This window comes from Molothrus aeneus, chromosome 7 (assembly GCF_037042795.1).
Source record: "Molothrus aeneus isolate 106 chromosome 7, BPBGC_Maene_1.0, whole genome shotgun sequence".
Taxonomy (NCBI): domain Eukaryota; kingdom Metazoa; phylum Chordata; class Aves; order Passeriformes; family Icteridae; genus Molothrus; species Molothrus aeneus.
In genome coordinates this window covers 1038323-1061520 of record NC_089652.1, presented here as the reverse complement: position 1 = coordinate 1061520, position 23198 = coordinate 1038323, and the positions used below count along the sequence as shown (strand labels likewise).

Genomic DNA, 23198 nt, shown 5'->3' with positions numbered 1-23198 from the left:
CTGGCACTCCAGGCCCTTATCCAAAGTCCCTCTCCCTCTTTTTTATAAGCCCCCTTTAAGTATCAGAAGGTTGCTACAGGTTTCCAAGTATAAAAACTTAAACCAGCTTCATGTCTCATTGACCAAAAGACCAAGCAGCATTCCCTTAAATTCCTGGGGGGAAAAAAGATTTAAGTTTGGGAAACTGAGAAAACAAGTTACATTTTTATGGAAGGATTCCCCATACACTGGGAATCTTCAACAATTTATTCCGTAGAGGATTTTAGGTTTAAAGACAGAACAATCTGGTCTAGTGGAAGGTGTCCCTGCCCATGATAGGGGATAGAATGAGATGAAATTTAAAGTCTCTTCCAGCCCAAACGATTCTGGGATTCTCTGACTCTCTGTGGATCAATGATTCAGTCATTACCAAAAGCTTCCTTTGGCATGCAGGTATTGTTTGGGGGTGAAACAGTTTGAGCTGCTGAGGAATGGACTTTACCACCAGAAACCTGTTACAACTAAATCTTCAGGAGGCAAAAAATATCACTGAAAAATGAATCCCTTGTTTATTATCAGGTGATGTTGGACAGACTGTGCAGAGCTGGCTGGTCACTGAATCCTGGGGGTTTCACCTGCATTTGTTCTCCACATTAATAGATTCACAGGAGTGGGTGTTTTATTGGCCAGAATTAGTATGTAACAATTAGTTTGTGATCCTGACTGAGTGGCTGCCTTCAGAGTTATTTGAAGGAGGAGGTTTTTCATGGCTGAGAGTTCTTCTTTTCTGAGCAGGTTGCACAGGAGCTGTAGAAAATTCCTAGCAGTGCTAGCTGCTAATCATGGCTGTGGGAGCTACAGACCTGAGTGGAAAATTAGGAATTTATGTTGTTAATGATGAAGTGTGAGATTACCTGTTTCATTCTGTCAGAACAGCATCAGGGCAACAATATGGGGTCAGCTAAAAATTAGGGAGGAGAAGAAACAAAAGGCTGGCAGGAGTTTGCACCTCAGCCATGGCAGTGGGGTAAATTTCTGAAAGGAAATAGAACCCAAAGTGGAATCATGGAATGGTTTGGGTTGGATGGGATCCTGAAGCTCATCTAGTTCCAACCCCTGCCTTGTAGGTACCACATTTCCTTTTCCAGAAGGTCCAATCTTGGCTCTGCTGACTTCAAAAACCATTTTTAAGGCCTCTCACCTGCCAGCATCTTCAATGCAGCATTTAGCAACTTCAAGGGGTCTTGAAATGCTGATAATTTGCTATTTAAAACCTAAAATATTTCAGTAGAACAAATTGATGATTGTTTCACCACTGAGTTACTTAAGCAAGCAAGGTTTGGAGCTCACAGAGGGCACCCAGAGCAGCCAGATTTTGCTGCTTGCTGTGTATTCAGGTGAGCTGGGTGTTCCACATGCCCTGGTCCCTTCACCAGTGCTGGGTGTGTTGTTTTCTCTCCACCTTGGCTCCAATCAATCCGGGGCTGGTGGTTTTTCATTAGCTGCTCCTGCTCCCACAGTAATGTTGGGATTGCAGAGCCTGCTGGCAGTCTGTAACTTCCCCAGGTGCCCTGGAGCTCAGCAGCCTAAGCTGATTGACTCAGTTAGGGCCCCAGTCCCTAACAGCAAATGCAATCAATAAATCTTTGTTGGTAAATAATTGCTATCGAACAGAGTTTTAATATAAATTTATGAGTGGTGTTTTATCACAGCTTGAGGCTACAGCAAGCCACTGAGTGATGGATTTCAGATCACACTTGCATTCATTACATTAACTTTGTAAGTTATTTAAAGCTTGTACACTTAACATTGCTTTTGGCTTGCAATGACCTCCTGGGAGTAGATGTAGCACACACATTACTAATGGAGAGCCGGCTCCGTTCGCTCCCTGCATCCTCCAGCAAAACCCAGGGACTCAGCTCCGTGCACTCCACTTGGAGCCTTTTTCCTCCAGCTGCTTCAAACCACAAGCTGGAGGACTCACCATTCCTGCCTTCAACACAGAATTGCAGTTTTGGAGGGAAGGTGGTAAAAAAAAAAACAAACTAAAAAGCTATTGGAGGTGTGAAGTTCTTCTCGGTTTGTGTGGAAATCAGAGGTGTTAAATTCTTAGTGTTGAGTCTGGAGGCTCTGGAGCTGCACCCAGCTGCCCATGGAGGGCTGTGAGAAATTAAAGATTTCGTAGAAATTAGGGAAAATAGCATCATCCAATTAATAATTGTTTGAGGCAGGGATTATTTAAACCCAGAAAATTGGTATTGGGAGTAGAAGATTTATGTAGGCTCTTACTGTCCAGCCTGGGGACTGAAATGGGATTTTTCCAGTGTGCTGTGTGTACATGGGGACCTGTTTGGCAGTGACTGGGGACGTGCCCAAGCTGCCTCTGAATTGCCTTGGAGGTACCAGGGGTCAGCAGGAACCCCTGGATCTCATTTCCTCAGCACAGGATCTGATGTGACTCAAATGTAGCCACAATGTGACTGAAGCAATGTTATTTCTTTTAAATAACATTTCCTGTCATGTGGGCCAATTTTTTTTTACGTGTAGCTAACATTAAAGTGCATTTATAACTGATCTAAACTCTGATTCTAAGACCATTTCTCCAGACCATTCTATAAAATTACCACAAAGTGGTGGCCTTGGGGATAAAAACTGTGGTTTATATGGGCTGCTTTGCTTTATAGCACTTTAAGTTAGCTCCTTGTATTCACAGCAGTTTGCTCTCCAGGTACTTCAAGATACTTTTAATTATCACATAATGTGAAAATGATTCTGTTTGCCAAAGGAATGCCTGAAGAAAATGGATTGGGAAGTCTGGTTTGTTAGCTAGGCACAAATAGGTCCATCATCCCTATTCAGTTCTGAGCTGGGCGGGTTGATTTTTGTTTGGGTTTTTTTTACATCAAAGCACAGAGTTCTGCTTTAAAAACATGGTAAAACCTCATTTTGAATCATTTTCTTCATTTAGATCCAAAACTAGAATGTCATAATTCATACTTAGATAGCAGCAAAACTTTAAGTAGTAAAAATCATGATGGTCATAGATTTTTTACTCTTTATTGAGATTATAATTGACACAAATTGAAAATTATGTAAGTAATAACATGTTTTCTGTATAGCAAAGGGACAGTTAAAAGGTTATGAAATATGTACATTTTACTAGCTTCAAAACTTGAAAAAAGAAGGCAAAGGAAAAAAAAAATTCCCCATTGTGATCCTTACTGCTTTTTCCCCATTAGAGGGTCTGAAGAACAAACCAGTGCAGGGAAACAGTAATTTTTGATCCCCTCAGCACAGCACTAACTAGAATTGGGTCCCCCTAAACACCAGTGCTGTGCTGCAGGTGAGGTATGAAAGATGAGAAAGGTGAAGAGACAGATCACCTCCTATAGACAAACAGGAGAGTCAAAGGCAGAAATAAGCTTTCATTTTTTAATAGAAGAAAACAACGTCTCCAGGCGCCGGCAGGCAGTAATTGGGATGAGCAGGAGCTTTTGTGAGGAGGCGTTTCAGAAGCCCCGTTCTCCTTGAAAAAGTTTGAGTTCTAGCAAGGAGCAGAACAAAAAAAAATAAAAAAATAAAAAAATACAGACATGTGACCCACAGGCAGGCAGAAAGTTGGGAGTTTGGATCCCTGTGCTGTTCATTGTCCAGCAGAACTTTTCTTCATGGTCCCACCGTGGAGTGTGTTGGGAAGGGTTCTCCTCTGAAGTTCTGCTCCAGCTGTGTGGCCAGGAGCAGGGCTTCTGCTTGAGTGGGGCTGACCTGTGTCCCCTCCTGGCTTTGGGATAGGGTCTGCAGAGGGATCACTTCATAAAGCTGCAAGTTGAATGGGAAAACAAACAGTGGAACTCGTTTTCAAGGCTTACACTGTTAACGACTCCATGGGAGTTGGAAGCGCCGTGCTTGGTAGGGTATCTTTCTATGTTCTGTTTTCCCTTTGTTTTAATTGCCTTGTACCATGAGAAGGGAAAAACTTGTTTTAGAGGGATTAGGGAGCTGAAGTTGGTGTTGGGTGGATTCCTGATTGGGATTTATTGAAATGGATATGTGTCTGCTTTGCACAGAGCTTGATCTGTGACAGCAGTCACTGTGTCCCTGTGGTGGGTACTGAGCATGGGATCTCCACTGGACATTCCAGTAAGGCTTTGCACAACCACAACACTGTCTGGATCCATTAGGAACTGCCTTCTGGCTTGGGTTGAAAATGAAAATTTCCTAAGGAAGTGCATCCTTCATTTGCTACCTGGAGTGTTCTACAGCACACGGTATTTTACTTTTCAAAGTGAATTTTGGTTTTGCAGCTGAGAACAGGCCAATGTACAGTAGCAGTTCCTGTCTGTCTGTCTGCTGGAGGAACACAACGATGACTTTTAATCTTTGCAGTTGATGAGAAGTTGTGGCTGCCCCATCCCTGGAAGTGTTCCAGGACAGGTTGGACAGGGCTTGGAGCCACCTGATCCAGTGGAAGGTGTCCCTGCCCATGCTGGGGGTTGGAACTGGATTTTAATGTCCCTTCCAACCCAAACCATTCTGGGATTCTGTGATTGTTGTCCTTCATCCTTGACTGAATATTGTGGAAAGGAGATTCACTTTGCCCACTTCCTTTCTTCTCCAGTCACACCGCTGTCATTAAATTATCCAGGATTTACTTGAAACACTTTGTATTTGCTCTGGTTCTGTTTTGTTACTCTTGCCTGGGATTGAGGTTTCTTTTGCTGCAGTGAGGGGTTTCCATGGTGGTGTTACCTTTGTGCAGAGGGAATGCGAACACAGATGTGTGCTCTTGTGTGGGCATGGAATCCCCAGGAGATGCTGGAGGGAGAGGCCACACAGCAGAGTCCTCCTCAACCTGGGCTCAATCATTTATTTTAGAGGATAAGGAAATGCAGAACATGGTGTCTTCATCAGCTAGGAATCCTTGTGGGTCACACTAAAATGTGCTTTCCTGCGGCATGGAATTCAAGGAAAAAGAGGGTTTTTCTACCCACTGGACAAAGCCAGCGGAGGGAGTGTGCATTGTGGGAGAGTCAGGAAAAAGCCTGTCTGAAAATGCTCATTTGGAAAGGCAGTTCCTCTTCTCTCTGTCTGTGTCTTAGGCAGTTGTGTGTGGTTTGTGTTGTCATTTCACCTTCTCCCTCTCTGTGCCCCACCAGGGGATGCTGCTGAAGCGGAGTGGCAAGTCCCTGAACAAGGAGTGGAAGAAGAAGTACGTGACACTGTGTGACAACGGCGTGCTGACCTACCACCCCAGCCTGCACGTGAGTACCCCCTGCCCTGGGAGCCCCAGCCCTGCAGCAGGGTCAGCCAGGCCTTGGTGGGGCCTCAGGGAGCTTCCTCCTCTCTCCTCATTCCCCTCCCTCTCAGGGAATCATCACCTGAGGTCTGAGCGCACTCCAGTTCCTCTGACTCCACTGGGACTGCGGCTTCCCTGCATCCCAAGAGGCTGCTGGAACTGTTTAAAGCCTTTATTTCCTGTTTTATTTTCTGTTTTATTTTCTTTCATGGCCTTGTTGTTGATCCCAGGGTTAAAAAACAAATGTTTCACAAGGAAAAGTTTCCTAGGGGTAGTAAAGAGTGAGGAGAGGTCTTTGTCAGTGTGCAGGGCTTGTGGTTTATCCAGGAGTAATTCTGAGCAGCTTTTTGGAAGTGGCATAGCCATTAAAATATGTTCCATAAAACTTTTCCATGTTGAGGCATCTATCCCTGTCCCAAGGATGCTGTCTGTCCCTCAGAGTGTGTGGCACAATTCCTAGTATGGATTTGAGGGTGGAAGGAGCACAGAGATCCCACTCAGGACTAGCCCACCCCAGAAATCATGGTGTGACCCTCACCAAGGTAAAATATATATTATACATATATATAAACAGAGATGATAGATAGATAGATAGATAGATAGATAGATAGATAGATAGATAGATAGATCTAGATGTGAGATATATGGATATTAGATATATAGATATATAGAAATATCCACCTACATATATAAATATATAAAAATAAATACAAGTATATAAATATATACATGTATGTGTGGTTTTATATAATACCTGATCTTGTATTTTATCATCATCCCACATGCAAATCAGAGGGTTGCCACTTGTAATGTTTTTAGGGCCAGTTGTTTCTAAGCCTATTGGTGGCATCTTGAGCTCCTGGTCACTTTTTCATTAAGGAGTGAAAATCAAGGCTTTGATGACTTTTCTATAAATTCTGGGGTTTACAGACCTGCACCTGGAACTGGCAGGAAACTTCTGCTGTAGCTTGGTGGTGTCTGAGGAGCATGGAACCCTAGAATCATTAAGGTTGGAAAGCACTCTAAGATCATCCAGCCCAGCACTAAACCACGTCCCCAAGTGCCACATCCATGTCTGGCCACGCTGATGCTGTGCTTGCCCCCATTTGCTGTTCCCTGTCTGTGGCATATTAGCACTTTTCCCCTGCCTTGACACGAGATTTTATGGTCTCAGGTCCTGCCATAATGATGCTTTGCTCTGGTTTCTGATGTGATGTCCATGTCTCTTACACATTATGTGGTAAATTAGATGACAAGTAGCTTCCAGGCATTGCTGCTTCCCATCAGAAACCTTGTCCCTCAGCCCTGGTGTTCTGGAGCAGGGTTTTCACTGCTCCTTTGTGTGATGGAGTTCATGTCTTTCTGCCCAATTTTAGTGCCTCTAAATGTGCCTAATTCTGCTGTGAAGCAGCCCTGAAACACCCAGATTTGTGTGTTGGCATTGCTCCCAGAAGGGAAGCATGGACTCTGCTCTTCCTGTGGAGCTGCCACCTGAGTGTGCCTTAGATTGTGCTGCTCACCAAGCGAGGAGGAGGCTGTTGTGTGTGCCCTGGCCCCTTCCTGGCTTCTGGAAAAGGCTCCATTGTTTCTGGCAGGGCCGTGCACGTGTGAGTTTTCCATTGCTCTGGCAGACAATGGAGAAACTTCTCCTCTGCAGGCTCCCCCTGAGCCGCGGCGTCGCCCCCAGAGTGAGAATCCACTGAGGTTACACGTAATTACTTTGAGATTAGAGGTAAATCCATCGGAGATTAGAGGGAATCCATTTAAAGAAGAAGTAATTACCAGCCTGTAATTGTTTCCCTCTGTCCTCCACCGTGCCCCCCCACCCCAAGAAGAAGGTGCTGGGCTCGGTGTTGCCTTTTCCTCCATGTGTGGATCAGAAGGATTTGTGAGGGAATCACAAATATTTTCAGTCACACTTCCAGTACACTTTGTACTAAACTTTGTTGGCAGGAATGTCACAATTTGGGAATTGTCAGGTGAGAGGGTCTTCCCCCAACCACAGCTCTGATACTGCATTTCTGGTTTGGTTTTGTGAATTTCTGTTTGTCAGTAATTTTTTGTTCCTTTTTTTTCACAAGAAAGTGATGAATTTTTAATGCTGTGCTTGCATTGCTGTCTGGGATAATTTCTTACATTGTTTTGAAAAATCAGGGCCTTATTCCTACCAAGTTTCCCATTAAGCAGCAGTGAAGAAAAGAGCTTTTGTTTGCTGTCTAAAGTCAGTTTCCTAAACTTATGCAAAGCCTAGCTTTAATCAGATTTAGGTTGTTTCAAATGTGCAGATCATTTCAGTTCATCAAAATGTTGCCCTTTTAATTCTGGAGTGAATTTTTAATTGCAGTGAAAGGTGGGCTGGCCTCTAGTGGTGGCAGAAAAAGGAAATAGAGGGGATCATTTGGTCTGTCCAGCCTGTGCTTTGAGTCAGAGCCTAACACCTGGTGTTTGAAGGGCCAATTACAATGTTTAGTGGCTGATAGTGAGCACTGTGTTAAATACTGCTCGAGGTTTGGCCACAGGTGGATCAGTTGTCTCTGCCAGATGCATTCAGTAGCAGCTCGGGCACGAAGCAGTGGTTTAAACACAGAAAATAGGTACTGCAGAATCCAGCCCTGACATCCTCCTTGAAAGCATTGCCTGCACAATGAAAGGTTTTGGGGTGGGGAGGGAAAAAATCAAATTAGGCCCTTTCTTGCAGAAGAGGTGTCCCTGGGAGGGTCAGGCCTGTTTGGCAGGGCAGCGTGCAGAAACGAGCGCGGCATTGTGCCAGGCACACGAGTGACTCCTGGTGCCACCAGGTTGATGTTTGACACAATAGCAAAATCCCTCTCGTTTCTTTTCAAGAAAGTGGGGGGAGAGGGAAACGGGGGAAGAAAAATATGTGTACATAAGCACCCTACTGTTTCCTGACTTGGTCGTGTCAGGTTTTTTCAAGAGCCTCAAACCTTCCCGTCCCTTGGGACGCCGAGGAGCTGCGCCGATAGAAAATGGTTGGGGATAATGAGAGAGAACTTTGACCCTCAGGCTTCAAAGTTCACCAGAGCTCCCTATTCATCTTGGGCTTCTGGAGCAGAGCTGTGGAGTGGATCACTAAAATTCTGGCCGGCAAATTCCATGTCAGCCTCCCCAAAGGGCCCCGGGGGAATTTGCCGAGGCATCTCCTGGCTTTTTAATGGAGGGATGCTCCCGGAATGCATTCACCAGGATACCTGCTGGGCAGCACTGCTTTATCTGAGCCTTCTCCTGATGAATAGCTGATGATGGCTCACCACTGGCTGCCTGCCACAGGGCTGCCAGCGTGCCACGGGTCAGCACGTGACACAGCTTTAGCTGTGGATGTCCCTTCTCTGCTCTCGTATCTTCACCATCGCTGCGCCTCGGTTATGAAAAGAAGGAAAAAGGAAAAAAAAAGGCTGAAAACAGCTATTTTTTGGTAAGGGCAGTTTTCCCTTTTTATGTTTAGTTTGGTCTAGATTTGATTTCAGTGCTGGGGCACCTTATGGGGGAAGAAGAGCTTCTCAAATACGTGAGAAGGAAGGTGTGATGCCCACCTAGAACATAGCAGGTACACAAACCCCATGTGCACAGCAAGGTTGGTGTTTGCTGGCTGCAGCCTTTAACCTTCATCTTCACTGGTCTAGTGTGATGACCTGGGGATTGTAAATGTGATTGAGGGGGGGAAAATCTGGCTTTATCTCCATGAGGGAGGTGTGGATTCACCTGGTTTGCTCAATTCATGTGACAGGAGCCACAGTTCCAAATTCTCCCTTAAATACAGTGGTGGCTGGCTGAGCAGCCTGTGTGAGCATTATCAGTGTTGTTCTATCCTCAAATATATTGGATTGTTTTTTTAAAAAAGGCAACATTTCAGCCTGATAGAGAATCAGATCCAACACTAGGCTAAACTTGGCACAAGAGCTTCAGCAGTACATTATGTGGACACGTTCTCTGGGAAAGACCCTACAAAGATGTTAAAATTCCTTAAGGCTTGAGGTGTTGTTTCTCTTCCTAGCCATTTCCTCCAGAAAAAGCGAAGCAGGAGGCTTTAGAGGATGTCCTCTGTGTTGGTGTCTGGAAGTGTTGTAGCTCCATGCATTTTTCTCAGGTCCCAGCATTTCTCTCAGAGCTGCAGTTGAAATTTTTGCTACCAGCTCTTGTGATTTTCCTGAACTGTTTGGAAACAAAAAGGCTGCTTGAAAATGCAGGATCCCATCTCCCCTCATCCTTGAGAGCAGTGTGCCTTGAGAGTCTGGTGCTGCTCCAGCCAAGGAACCGTGCTTCCCTTCCCATTAGGAATATCCCCCACAGCCATCATTGCAGCTCAGCCTTATTTCCAGGTTGTTGCCTCAGGCAGTTCAATAGCTCTGAAGTGTGTTGTGTTGCTTTAATAAAAATATTCGTGCTCATATATTTCTAAAATACCATCATGTATGTCCATTTTTTCCCCCCTTGTTTTTGCTCTGAAGGAATGTAAAGCTGGATATTGGCTGGCTCTGAAGGGCCTTTCAACTGGCATTTCCTATCAACAGCTAATCCTCAAATCAGCCTTTGGTAAAGAGAGACTTAGAGTCACAAAAGGACCCTGGAAGTGCTGAAGGCTGGGCTGGAGAGGCTTTGGAGCAACCTGGGATAGTGGAAGGTCCCTGTCCATGGCAGGGGTGGAACAGGGTGGGCTTTAAGGTCTGCTCCAACCCAAACCATTCTGGGATTCTGTGGTACCTTTCACGTGTGATGAGGCTCTCCCTCCTGAGAGAGCAGTGATCAAAACACATGCTGCAGCTTGAGTATTGATGAATATAAATCTGAGGCTTTATTTTAGTTACTATTGCATCAACTAGCATGCCTAAAACATTGGTTAGGATAGAAGAAAATTAATGATAGGAACAGTTAAATACGAGTATAGTAATTCCTGATTTTTATAAAGTGCTGTAGCCGTACAGATCACTCAGTCGCTTTTGAGCTTCTTGGAGAACTTCTTTATTGTCTTAATCTGAAAGATGTAATGGAGTGAAGATAAATTTGGGAGGAAGATATAAAACTGAAGATTACAGCAGCACAGAATATCCTGGGTGGGAAGTGACCCACAAGGATCTCTCCAGGCCTCTGTGCCCTCGAGGGAGTCAACACTCAGTAGTGTGGCAAACACAATTGTGCTTTGGCAAAGCTGCACAAGGCTGGAGCAAACACACATTTCAGTATCTATCTGCTCCTTCTGAAAGCCAAAGGTAATTCTGAGGATCAGAATAAGTTGCAATTTAAAAGGCAAAAGCCAAGCTAATAATTAATCAGGGGGCTTTATAAAATTAGAGCTTCCTGTCCAGCCGAGCTAACTGCTGTGGGTATAAATGCTTCATAAATTACTCAGGATGGTAAAACTCTGGTTTGTCTTTTACAGCAGCTCTCATTACAAAGGCTGAATGAGAAGTGAAGTGCAAGGGGAAGAGTTTTCTTAAGATTTTGTGCAAATTAGGGAACCATTTACAGGAGGACCAACATTTTGTTGTTGTTGTGTTCCTGGTCTTGCCCTGACTTCCTCCCCTGCTCCTGCAACACTGATGGAGCTGATTAACACCACGCTATAGATACAGCCAGTGCTTTTTATCACTGAAATTTAATGTTCTTGATTCCCAACGTGAAGCAAACAGATTCGTGATGCCTTTCCTTTTGTCAGGATAGAGCGCTTTGGGGCGATCAGTGTTTTCCAGAACGCGTTCCCATTCTCTGTTCTCCTCAGAAAATAACATTTCATGGCTCTCCTTAAGATTAACGGTGTATTATGAAGCTGAATGACATTATGGCCGTGTTTATATGCGAGAGGGGGGGACGACAGCTAATTCCCCAGGACCATTTGATGAATTTATTCCACTGTGGCTCACATCCCGATGCTCCATCCACAGCTCAGGCCCTTCCTGGGAAAAGGCTGAGCACTTGGGGAGACTTGTGGGGTTTTTTTTCTTGATGTTCTTTCTTAGGTGTGCCCGTGGCCCCACACGGAAACCAATCAAGGAGCGATTTATGTTCATTAAGGGCTTGTCAAAACTGAAAAATTTTCTAATCAACGGCGATGTGGCGGCGGCCCCTCCATGGCTGGGAGTGTCGCCTCGGCGGCAGCGGCTCCGTGCCTGTTACAACTCTAGGCTAGGAATCTGCTGATGATTACATTAGGCTAAGCTGCGAAGTAAATGAACCATGGCTTATTTAGGTGCAACTAGCTCCAGTGTAGTCCTGCCCCGCAGGGCACTTTATAGCGTTTTATGGCTTTAAAATTAGTGTAGCTTCCCATTTGCTGCAGGGTGCTGCATGTTATGCCTTTGAACTCAATAAGCAAAGGGAAGGGGGCCTTTTGTTTTTTTTCTCTTTCTCCCCCCCCCCCTCCTTTTCTTCTTTTTGCAGTTTAGCAATTTTGTTTTGCATCTTTTCCAGACGGCGTTTTGCAATAAAAATGTCTGACTGCCACGGAGAGGCACAAAAGTCAGGGCTCCATCCAATTTCCTGGGCTGCTCTTGGTTTGGGGGGAAGAGGATTTGGTTGTTGCTGAGGGTGAACAATAGGTTTTGTGCTTCCAATAGGTCAGCTCACAAAATTGGAATTGTCTTTCAAAAAATACGCTGCACAGAGTCTTTAAAATGTCATCCAGAGGTGCAACCATAAACTTCCTTTTCCATAATAATTTTTATTACGCCTCAGATCAGGAAACACTATTTCAACCTCAGTAAGTGGAGCCTTAGGAGTGTTACATCTGATTGAACAGTGGGGGAAACTGCCACAAAATGAAGGTGTTTTTTATGGAATCGTTTGGGTTGGAAGGGACCTTGAAGCTCATCTTGTTCCACCTCCCTGCCATGTCTTCCACTGTCCCAGGTTGTTCACAGCCCCATCCAGCCTGGCCTTGGACACTACCAGGGATAGGTTAGAAGCTCATCATCTCTCAGTGGAAACCAGGCAGAGATCTGGGGAGGATTCTTAGCCTGGACCTGTTCCTAGTGATGGAAAAACAGGCTTTTGAGAGATTGGAATAGCTGAAAAGGACAAAAAAAGTGTGATATTCATACCTGTATACCATTATAGCCTTGGAAAGTCACTGCTCTTGGAGAGTCTCTCATTTCATATGTGGTGCACTGGAAAAGGGTGGCAGTGGAACAGATGGAAGAAAGGTGGCAAGACCTCGAGGAAGGAGCAGATATTATTTTACATTTTAGTGTTGTGACACATAGCTTATCCCAAGGTGAGTGATTTCAATGTGAGCTTGGAAACCCCTTTGCCCAGTGTAAAACTATAACCCCCGTGAAGGGCTTTCTCCCTATCCACCACTCTTGTATTATTTGAAAACCCTCAAACTCTGTAACGTTTTTTATATCCATGTTTTTGATAATCTGAGCCATGTCTTTAACTTAAGGATGGCTCTAGAGCACAAGGACAAGGGGGAACGGCTTTAAGCTGAAGGAGAGTGGATTCAGATTGGATGTTGGGAAGGACCTGCTCCCTGTGAGGGTGGGGAGGCCCTTGCCCAGAGAAGCTGTGGCTGCCCCATCCCTGGAAGTGCTCCTGGCTAGCTTGGACATAGGCATCAAGCTGGAGCCACACATAGCCTGGCTTCAGCTTGTGGCCCTTGGTGGAGTGGCTCTGAAGTCATTGTGATGTGCAGCTGTAAATTCAACAACTGCTGGCATTCAAAATCCAAAGAGATCCCCCAAAAACGGGGGTGTCACTTTTTGGGTAGGCCTGTTTAGAAAACATGATCATGTCCATTTGCTCAATTTGCATGTCTGAAAGGCTCCTATTCAGTTAATTGGTTAAATTAATTTCTGCTGTTGTAAACAGAGAGCTGCTGTATGAAGAGCAGGACTAAAGTAATTTTACTTTACATTATTCTGTGTCATGGCGCATCGTTCCTTTCTTACTCAAGGCAATTCATTTTGTGGGGCTGTCAAGTAATATTTGGCGTCATCTTCAGTCAATGCAGCTTTTTTGATTTTCCCCTGATATTTTAACAGTTTATTTAGTCCTGTAGATAATGGTCAATGGCCTTGAGTAGTCAAATTAACACCTCGGTGGCGCCGCAGCAGAGCGGTAACCCGGGGAGGAGAAGGGATGAGAATCGATGCGGGGAGCGCATTTTGGGGGATTATGGATTGATGGATGCCGAGGCAGCATCGCCCTGCTCTGACTAAGATGGAGCTGCCAGTTAGTGCTGACTGCAGGCCATGGCCTGCCTGGTGGCTCACAGCTCTGAGCCTGGATGGAGACCTTGGGTAGCCCTCGGATCCCGGGATCGGCGCCCCTTGGATTCAATGGAACGGCGCCCATTGGATTCAATCCTGTGATTCCTGCATTCAATCCTGTGATTCCTGCATTCAGCCCTGTAGGGATCTCTCTGGGACATGGCTGCTGTCCCCCCTGCCCTGGGAGTGGGGGGAGCCGTGTTAAGCCGTGCCGCTGCTGCCAGCGAGCCCCGGGTCCCCCCTGCCACAACTCTCAATTGCTAGCAGGTTTCTCTCACCGCACCTCATTTGCATCTGGGACATCAATTAGCATGTTTGTTGAGGCTAATTGAATGAAACTCAATCATAGCTCTTAATTGCTTGACTATGTGAAAAGAAATCACATTAATGCAGCTAATTAAGTGTATGGCAATAGATGCAACATAATTAGGAGCGAAATGTAAAAAACAAGCGGCGGCGGAGGTGCGAGCGCAGGGCGTGGGGGATCGGGGCGCCCGCGTCTCCTCTGTGCCACGTGTTTGGGGAGGGGTCCCTCTGCTTTGCTGCTGCCTTTAATTTTTATTTTATTTTATTATTTTTTTCCCCCTGCCTTGCCGAATGATGAACGCGGACAAGTTGAGAAGAAAAATGCAAATGGATTCGCAATTACTACTTTTTCAAGCTGTTGAGGGGCAGAAGATGGCACGTCTGGGGTGGCCCACTGTTGAGTGGGCTCTAGGGACTTGTTAAGTGCTGTTTAAAAGTACTTGGCTTTGAATTACCCTCATGCCTTGTTAAAGGGTTTTTTTTCCCCTTTTTTCTCGGATCAGCATTTTCTACAACTAACATCTTGGGGAGTTATCCCTGTACCATTTGCATATCAAAATCCAGCTTGCTGTCTTCTCTTTAACACAGCATATTCCAGATGACAGCAAGACCCTCATCTGTTCTAATCTGATCAAACCCTCCATTGCTCTTCTGAAGCCCCGGCGTCATTTTGTAGTTTGAACTTTCATTCCCCGAGCGAGATGAGGATCTGAGGGGGCTGGGAACGCTCTCCTTGCCCTCCCCTCCTCGGGGAGACCTGCAGATTATCGCCCTGCACCCTGCCCACGATGAAAGGGCCTTTATTATTTACATTTGATATATCCCCATAAATATTTAAGCTGACATTAATACCTACCCAGCATCTGTTGTGGTTCGGGCGCTTTGCTCCGACGGCGGCCACTCATTGGTTTTGTGTTTGCCAACACTCCCCGGCTTCCTCAAGTGGTTTTGTGGCTCACCTCAGCCTGCTTTGCACCCAGCTAAAAGGCCTTTAACAGCACCCTGCCACATCTCAAGTTGGGAAATCACACCCAGCCTTCATCTGAACTGGATCCAAAACCCCCTTCTCCAGTTTAAGTTGGTTGTACGTTAAATAAAACTGTTGGAAAAGGGCAGCGGCCGAGGTTTAGTCACTCCCTGATTAAACCTCACTTTACAGCCCACAAGCAATGAATGCTCAATTATCTTATGCTTATTGTATTTTAATTTGTGAAGAAGTGACACCCAAACAAGAAAGTTCCGCCGAGTTCATGATTTATGGATGAAAGGTGTTTGCTCTCCAGCACCTAGTAAAGGAATTTTCCTGAGTGGATTGCCTTTGTTTTTCTCTTGGCAGCAGAGCTCTGTGTCCTCTCCCCACTAATTGTTCAGACACCACCTTTTCCTGTTAATAATTCTCAGCTTGGGAAATATAAGCTGCTGTGATGGCTTAGTTTGAGGGGTTTATCACTGATTTCTGTTAACTATGAAGAAATTATTGCTGGTCCAGATTTTTGATTATTTTTGAGCAGAATAAATCATTTGTGTTGTAAAAACTGCCGAAGGTGAAAGAATCTTGATGAGGGAGCAATCAGCTCCCTGGATTGTGGCAGCAGTGATAGAGGTTTTGGGTAAATTCAGGAAATCTCTTGTGAAGTGGGAGCCCAGATCTTCTCCCAGCCACATCAAATCGCTGTTTTTCTCTCAGGGTCCTTAATCCCAGAGTCCTGGAGTGGTTTGGGTTGGAAGGGACCCCAAAGCTCATCCCATTCCATCCCTGCCATGGGCAGGGACACCTTCCACTAGCCCAGGTTACTCCAAGCCCCAATGTCCAAGCTGGCCTTGGACACTTCCAGGGATTCAGGGGCAGCCCCAGCTTCTCTGGGCAGCCCAGGTATCTTTCTGTGCAGTGCTCTTGCCCCTTTTCACCCCTGATTTTCCTCTCCTGTGCTGCCCCTCTTGCATGTCCTCTTTAAGAGAGTGTCTCTTTTGTTGCTTTTCATGTCCCTATAGTTGTTCCAGTTTCAATTATTTTTGTCTGGAATGTGAGTGACCACAGCCCTGTGTACCAGGAGATGAGAACTCTGGTGTCTTGTGTACTGGCTTTTACATTCACCACCTCTCCTGGAAATAGCTGTGCTGGTCTATCCCAGGATCAATTTTCCATCTGATAAAAACACCCATGTCCATTTGCTTTTCTGTTTATTTCCCCTTTGTGGGCTTTCCAAGCAAGAATTAGCAAAATCCTTTTCCATTTCTGGCTCCCAGTGTTTGCTCTAATCAGATATAATTTGCATGATTTTTTTCCCCTTTGATGATACTTTCTGTAGGTGCAGGAAGGGTCATATTGTAAGGAAACAATGTTGGAATTGCTGAGACCTTCTCTGCTGGTGCCCTTTTGTAACTTTGGTGCCTGCTGACCCATTCCAGCTAAATTGGAGGGAAAAGGAGATGAGGGCATGAAACACTGGCAGAGAGGAGACACAAGTGAATGTGCTCAGGAGGGGCACTCAGCCTGGTCTTCTGCTCATGTTTGGGACCTTTAGCTGGTGAATTCCCACATGTGGCTGTGTAGTGAATTACCTCTTACCCAGCTGGAAGTTGGAGGATCTGTGAGAAAGCTCCAGACTTCTGGAGTTAATTGTGAGAAGTGTGGAAGGAACATGGAAGGAAGGGGAAAACCCTATGGTGGGTGTGGGCAGAGGGTGTAGGGCCAGAGCCTTGTGAAACCAGGTTTGTTAGTTCTGTTAATTCTCACAGAACTCCCTGTCTGATGTTGTGTTTGGGGTTTTCTCCTCTCTCTGCAGGATTACATGCAGAATGTTCATGGCAAAGAGATTGACTTGCTGAGAACCACTGTGAAGGTCCCTGGCAAGAGGCCACCCCGAGCCACCTCAGCCTGTGCCCCCATCTCCAGCCCTAAAACCAACGGCCTCTCCAAAGACATGAGCAGTTTACACATCTCGCCAAATTCAGGTAAGGGAACACCTTGCTAGGGGAACAAATGGCAGAAAATCTGCATTTCCAGTGTCTGTAGGGAATTACCGTGAACAGCTGGGATGGGGATGGATATCTCTCCATAACTGGAGGGGTTCCAGGCCAGGCTGGTGGTGCTCAGAGCCACCTGGTGTTGTGGAAGGTCTCCCTGCCTGTGGTACGGGGTGGAATTAGTTGAACTGTAGGATCCCTCCCAACCCAAACCATTTTGGGATTTACAAACCCACTGATGTGGAAGTTTTTAAGCCCTGACTGCTGATCTGTCCCCCACAGGATATTCTGAGTTTCTGGGTAGCCTTCAGTGTCTGTTTTTGTGTATTTGTTACCCTGTACTTGCCAAAGCCCTACATAATTTCACAGTCATTAACATATGGGAGGAATCTATAATCTCTTATCTAATATGTAGGAAAAGCAAATGGTGTATGATCTGAAAGGGCTTTTTATGGCCTCCTGGTGAGACCCACAGCCCTTCTTTCCACTTTTGGAAAGTTCCGTATTATGCATTCTTCTAACAGCAAGATTCTTCTGTGGAAAGCTTTTTAATTTATTGGTGGAAGTGGTTTATAGCTCCTTCTGAGCTCTAAACAAAGATGTTTATTGTTTGCTGAAGTACTTGTCCATACAGTTAAGTGGATTTTAAAAAATTGCATTAAGGGAAAACATTGGAGACAATTTATCTTGTAAAATGCACAGCTTGTACAAAACTCATAATGGGCTATAGTGGAAGTTCTGTCAGCATGTTTGGGATGACATCCATAAAGTGCCAAGTGCCTTCTGCATTTATGGGTAATGTAGACACCTCCTGCATGTGCCAGCAAAACCATCCCCACACTCCTGTCCCGGTGCAAAACCCACTGGGATGAGCAGCCCTGGCATTCCTGGATATTCAGGTGTCTTCTCTTGGATAATAATAATAATTATCTGTCTCATGCTTCATAGGATCAGGCTGGTTTGGGTTGGAAGGGACCTTAAATAGCATCTAATTCCAAACCCCAGTCCTTCAAGCCAAGGTGTAATTTCCTGCATTTTTGAGACATTTCCCTTTATTAGGAGAAAACTGAGAAGTTTTTTTCCCCTTCCAATTCTGAATGGTGCTGTTTGAGATGGTTTTTAAAGTGGTGCCACTGAGCAGAAATTCCTGGAGATCCCAGGCTGGGCCCTGAGGTGTCTGAAGCCATGATTTCATCAAACCCTTCTTCAGGTTTTGACCTGGCAGAGCTCATAGGAGAAAATTATTCATGGTTGGGTTGTTTTTTTCCAGTTTACTATATAATTTAGATGACCAGGTGTGAGGAGTTCCTTGGTTTTCACTATACTTCCTAATTTAGGGAAGAAAAGTGCTGGGCTGAGTCAATAAACTGCAGGGGAGATGTTTAAATAAAGATATTTCAGCTTTTAACACATTTTAACACAGTCAGAAATTACTTGATAGCTGCAGAAAAAGCAAGTTTCTGGAAACATATTTAGAGATATGTAAGAATTTAAGGTTTGTAGCATGGAATTTACATATTTTGGCATCTACTTGGCTTGCCAGGTCAGAGGGAAACTTTCCCTGAGAGTTTGCAGCAGGCAGCTCTCACTGTGTGTGTGTGTGTCCTGGCCAGCCTGAGGTTTGATCACACAGAAAGAAGTCAATTATGCCAGAAATTCCAAATGTTGGGAAATTCAGATAGTGAATTTCAAATAACACTGTGGGAATAGTTGGAGCTTCTCTCCTCCCTCTTGGCTTCCTCATCCTCTTGCTTAGAAATACTGAAAGACTTTGCTGTTGTTGATGTCTGGGCAGCATCTGCTCCTTGTTATGGGCTTAAAAGCAAACATAAAAAGGAGCTGCTGATCAGTTAAGAATTACTAAAAAGAAAGAAAAGAAAGAAAAGAAAGAAAAGAAGGGCATTGTCCCAAGCTGTGCCTGCCTTCTTCATCTGAACTCTGATGAGGTACTCAGGGCTGAGTTCTGGAATGGCAGAAGGACCCCTGGAATATCTGCAGTTATCTGTCACACAGCTCAGAACACCTGGGAATCATCCCTTGCAGGCTGTGCTGCTGCCTCAGAGCTCCCCCTCACCTTGGTAGTGGTGTCTTGAGCCTGTGTGGTGCCTCAAAATGGATCACAGGGCTGAGCTTGTCACCTACTGCTTGTCACTGGCAGGGTTTTGTACACGGCTCTGCCATGTGGAGGAGGTTTGGACCAGACAGGAAGAGTCAGGACTTCCTATTTGGATTTTTAGGCCTGTAAATTCACTGTGTTTTCTGTGCTTCACATTACCTCATCCCCAAATGTTAAATACTGCTTGGCTTGGTTGGTGTCTTCATTTGACACTTCAGCACTGCTTGGAAGTGCCCCTTAAGGATGGATTTCCATGCCAACTTTGCCAAGAAATCTGTGGATTAAATGTCCATTTGATTGCCTGTAACTGGTATTTTAAGTTCATATTTCAGCAAATAGTTTTCTCTGAGTGTAATTTCTTGTGATTCAACCACTCTTCTGCTCCCCCCATGGTCTGTGGGCAGCTCAAGCTCCTCCTTTTCCTCATCCCCTTCCCTCTCTGAAGCCTTTTTGGACCTCAGTGATGGATCAGACACCTTGAATTTCTTCCCCCATGGGGAGGTTCTTTCCCAAGATGCTTCCCATAACAATGCTGTGAGCAGAATAGAGGGAATGAGGCTGATCAGGGCAATATTGGGAATTCAGGAAGGACAAACTCAGTTCTTTGGCACAAACTCAGTTCCAGTCCTTGAGAGTTTCCATTTCAGAGATGAAAAAAAAAAAAAGAAAAAAAAAAAGAAAAAAAGAAAAAAACCCCCCACCTTTATGAAAATATATGAGTTTAAAAAAGTCTGGATTACTCTTCCCTGCTGGGTTTCCACTGGCACAAGGGCTTGGGAAAAACAAAAAACCAATTTTCCCTTAACATCAAGTCACAGTCCATTGTCACAGTCATGGTGGGACAGTGAACAAACTGGAAGTGAAACAGCAGCAGGAAAAAGGAATATTTTCTGTGCTGTCAGAAAGTAGGGAAAGGAGTAGAAGGTTGGGCTGCTCCTGCTGTTGCAAAGCCAAGCACCTTGCCTGGAAAAAGGTTTACTTTGATTTGAAAACTGGTCCCTTCTTGGGTTCTTTGGGGTTTATTGTGTAATAACTGGGATTCTGTGTGGCAGCTTCTCCCAGAAAATACAGAGAGATGCTGGCTTATTTATGTTGTTTAGGCTTTAAATAACAGGTTGTTAACTGTGGCTTCAGGGAAGGTGCTCACACTTGTAAGCTAACTTGGTAGGAAACTGTGAGCTGGGGGAAATGGATGTTTACTCCCTTCAATCCAAAATTATCTCACTTCTGTGGTATTTTCAATCCAAGCTGACAAACAATGGTGAAGTAACCTAAATTGAAATTAAATTTACATGGCACTGAGCATCATTCTGTTGATGCAGCTCAGTCAGAAGTCCTTCAGAAAAGGATAATTCTTGGACTTGCTCAGTTCCAGCTTTCTCTAAGAGCTGGGAGCAGGGCCAGAGTCCTGTCCTGTCCATCCCACAGTCCTGTCCATCCCACTGGCCAGTCTCTCTGCCCTTTAGGAGCTGGCTCAGCCTGACTTTGGAGCCAGGAGTGTGTCCAGGTTTCATTCACTCCTGAATTGGGTTGGATTTGAGCTGCTTGACCTGAAGGTGAACTTATTCCTGAAATCTCTCCCAAGAGTCATTTATTTCTTCTCCTTTCCAAACAACCCAAAGCCTGAGCTGTAGCAAGAGCCACTGATGTAGAAAGTTCACGACTAAAAATAGCTTATGGTGTAGAGATAAATTGTTTCCTGATTAACACTTCATTTCAATAATTTGGTGCTATTAAATTTCCTTAAAATGGTGACTGTACAGTATGTGAAGTATCCCAAAATGTGTTAGTGCCATCGTTAAGTGTGCTGAAGGTTGTTATCTGCTAACTGCTTGTGACATTTCAGATGCTGCAGGAATGGCAGCTCCACCTTCTTACCACTGTGAGCTTCCTGTCTGTCATTAATTGTGATCATCTATCAAATCCTTGGTGTTTTTTGCAGATCATGTAATAATCTTTTTTAACTGGGGGGTCACTGTCAGGATTCAGATGTTACAATCAGCCTGGTGATGAGTAAAAATATTTATCAAGCCAAGAGCTCAGAAGCATGGGCAGTTTTCCCAAAGCCTTGGGTGGATCGGGGGTGCCTTTGCAAATAGATGCTGGACTGAGCCCTAAATTCTGGAACCTGCTCTGAATTCCCTGCTTGGAGGTGGCTGAGGGTGGCCTGGTGTGGTTGTTGGGAGCTGTCTGTCACTAACTCTGCAGTCGGGCGCAGAACGCTTTCCGCACTTCAGCTCCAGCTCCACTTTCATGCACTTGCCACAGATCACAAATGCAAGTTTGGGACTTACTTTTGTCATCAATCACCCCAGTCAATTTTCCATCTGGGTGGCTCTGCTGTTGGCTCAGTGATATACAGCTGCAGCAACGGGAAGGAGAAGTTGGCAGTTTGTTCGTTTCAAAGGAAAAAAGCCCAATTTCAAGTGCATCCAAGATTTCCCTTTCATCCCACTAGAGGGGGATCCCTCAAGGTCATTTTCTCTGCTTCCTCTGGACTAGGATTTGCCCTTTCCAGAACTAGAGAAATACAAGCTTTCATTTAGTTAGTATGCTATATCCCTTATTAATGGGAAAAAAAGGAGCAGGGCACAATAATGAAATAAATATTTGATAAAATATAACTGCGTTAGTTAAATATTGAGAAAGATGAGCTTGCTGAGATTTTTCTCTTCAGAGAAAAAAAAAAGGGGGAAAAACGAGCTGTGTGAGGATCCTTTCTGGAGGAGGGCAAACCCCTGATGCTGATGAGGTGGATAAAGGGTGGGGATGTGTCACAGGCAGGTGACTGGAGCCTGCAGTCGGTGCCTGTTTCCCTCTGGATGATTTTCATGGCTCCGTATCCTGGATAAAATCCCAGATCTGCCCTGTCCACCCGATGACATCTTGGTGTCCTGAGGGTCACAGGATGCAGCACAAGCTGGTTGGGTGTTCAGACCTTGGCAGGTGATGAGTAAAAGAAGGTGATGTCTGTATTTTTCCCCCCAGTGATTTTAAGGTATTAAAGCCATCGGGAGGGTTGAAGCTGATTTACCAAACGGGGGAGGGGGAAAAAAATAATTCACAAATATGTTTGGAGTATTGAACTGCGTTGACATCTAAAGTCCCAACCATGCTGTTTTCCTCCACACTCCAGCAATCAGGACATCCAGCAAACCCATAAAAAACCAAACTAATAGCATGAATATTCAGTGACCTAGAATACTAATTATTGTCATGAATATTAATGTGATCGGACTTGCTTTTTCCTCTTCTCTTTCTCTCTGGCTAGGGTTTGTTGTGGGTTTTTTTTTTTATTTTTTTCCCCTCTTTTTTTTTTTTTTAATTTTTTTTTTTTCCACTCAGCCGGCTCTAAAGATGGACCATAATGAGAGCATTTAAGAGAGAGAGCGCTCTCCGGCGTGACAGGGACCGGGGTAATAAGGAGAGCTTGATTAACGTGGTGCACTTGGGGGAGAGATGAGAAGATTCACGTGGGCCTGTTGTGGGGGAGGCAATGAGGCACCGGCGGCTGTGTTGCTGCTCCCTCAGATTAATGAGGCCTAAGAGTGCATTAGGAACAGTGACAAAGGTTTGATCTAATGGGCTCAGTCATTTTTCCTTTGAGTGACAGACGCACAGAAGTAATTGGCTGTGCAGAATGGCAGCTCATTGGCAGTACTTAAGGATACATTATCCCCGTTGTGTGGCCCGCAGAGGCTGTTTATCAAAACTGCTCACACTGCAGACATGCATTCACTTAGCTGCTGTTACAGTGGCAATAGCTATTAAAAAGAGGGGGGAGGAAAAAAAAAAAAAAAGGGAAAAAGTCATCTCGCGTTGGTATCTATTGTCTCTTTTGCGAAAATAAAGTTTCTTTGTTCTGTTTCCTGGAGAGGCGGTGAATGCCAGCAGTGGTCCCTCCCCACCCCAGGAGGCTCTGGCAGGGGGTTTGGGGAGGGCTGGAGCCCGTGGGAAGCTCCCAAAGTTAGCCCAGTTCATCTCAGCAGTCGGGATGCAGCGTGCAGCTAGGACCTGCCACCCCCTCTCCCGTTCCATTATTGATAATTTCCACAGACAGTCGAAGGGATTGGGAAGCACTTTACATCCTTTGCCTCAGGGCCTGCACATGCCCTGCTGTACCTGCCTCGGAATGGTTTGGATCTCTGCTGTTATTTTACACAAAGTTAAATCCACGGTTCCTGTCGGGATTCACAGCCAAATGAGAGCAACAAAAAGCAGAGTTTTTGCCAGCAAAACACTCACCTCTGGGTCTTAAAGCTGCACTCCCTGAACAAGCAGGTAGCCTCAATCAGGACTTGCCCAGAAAGCC

General features: G+C 45.1%; 1 protein-coding gene across 8 annotated transcripts in view; it reads left to right on the top strand.

The window, feature by feature from the left end:
• AGAP1 (ArfGAP with GTPase domain, ankyrin repeat and PH domain 1) overlaps positions 1–23198 on the top strand; it is a 327174-nt gene that overhangs the window by 189952 nt on the left and 114024 nt on the right. For all 8 annotated transcript variants that reach the window (XM_066553390.1, XM_066553387.1, XM_066553384.1 and 5 more), the window contains 2 exons: positions 5136–5240; positions 16590–16758. In XM_066553390.1, the coding sequence (XP_066409487.1) occupies positions 5136–5240; positions 16590–16758 (274 nt within the window). The remainder of the gene's footprint in view (positions 1–5135; positions 5241–16589; positions 16759–23198) is intronic.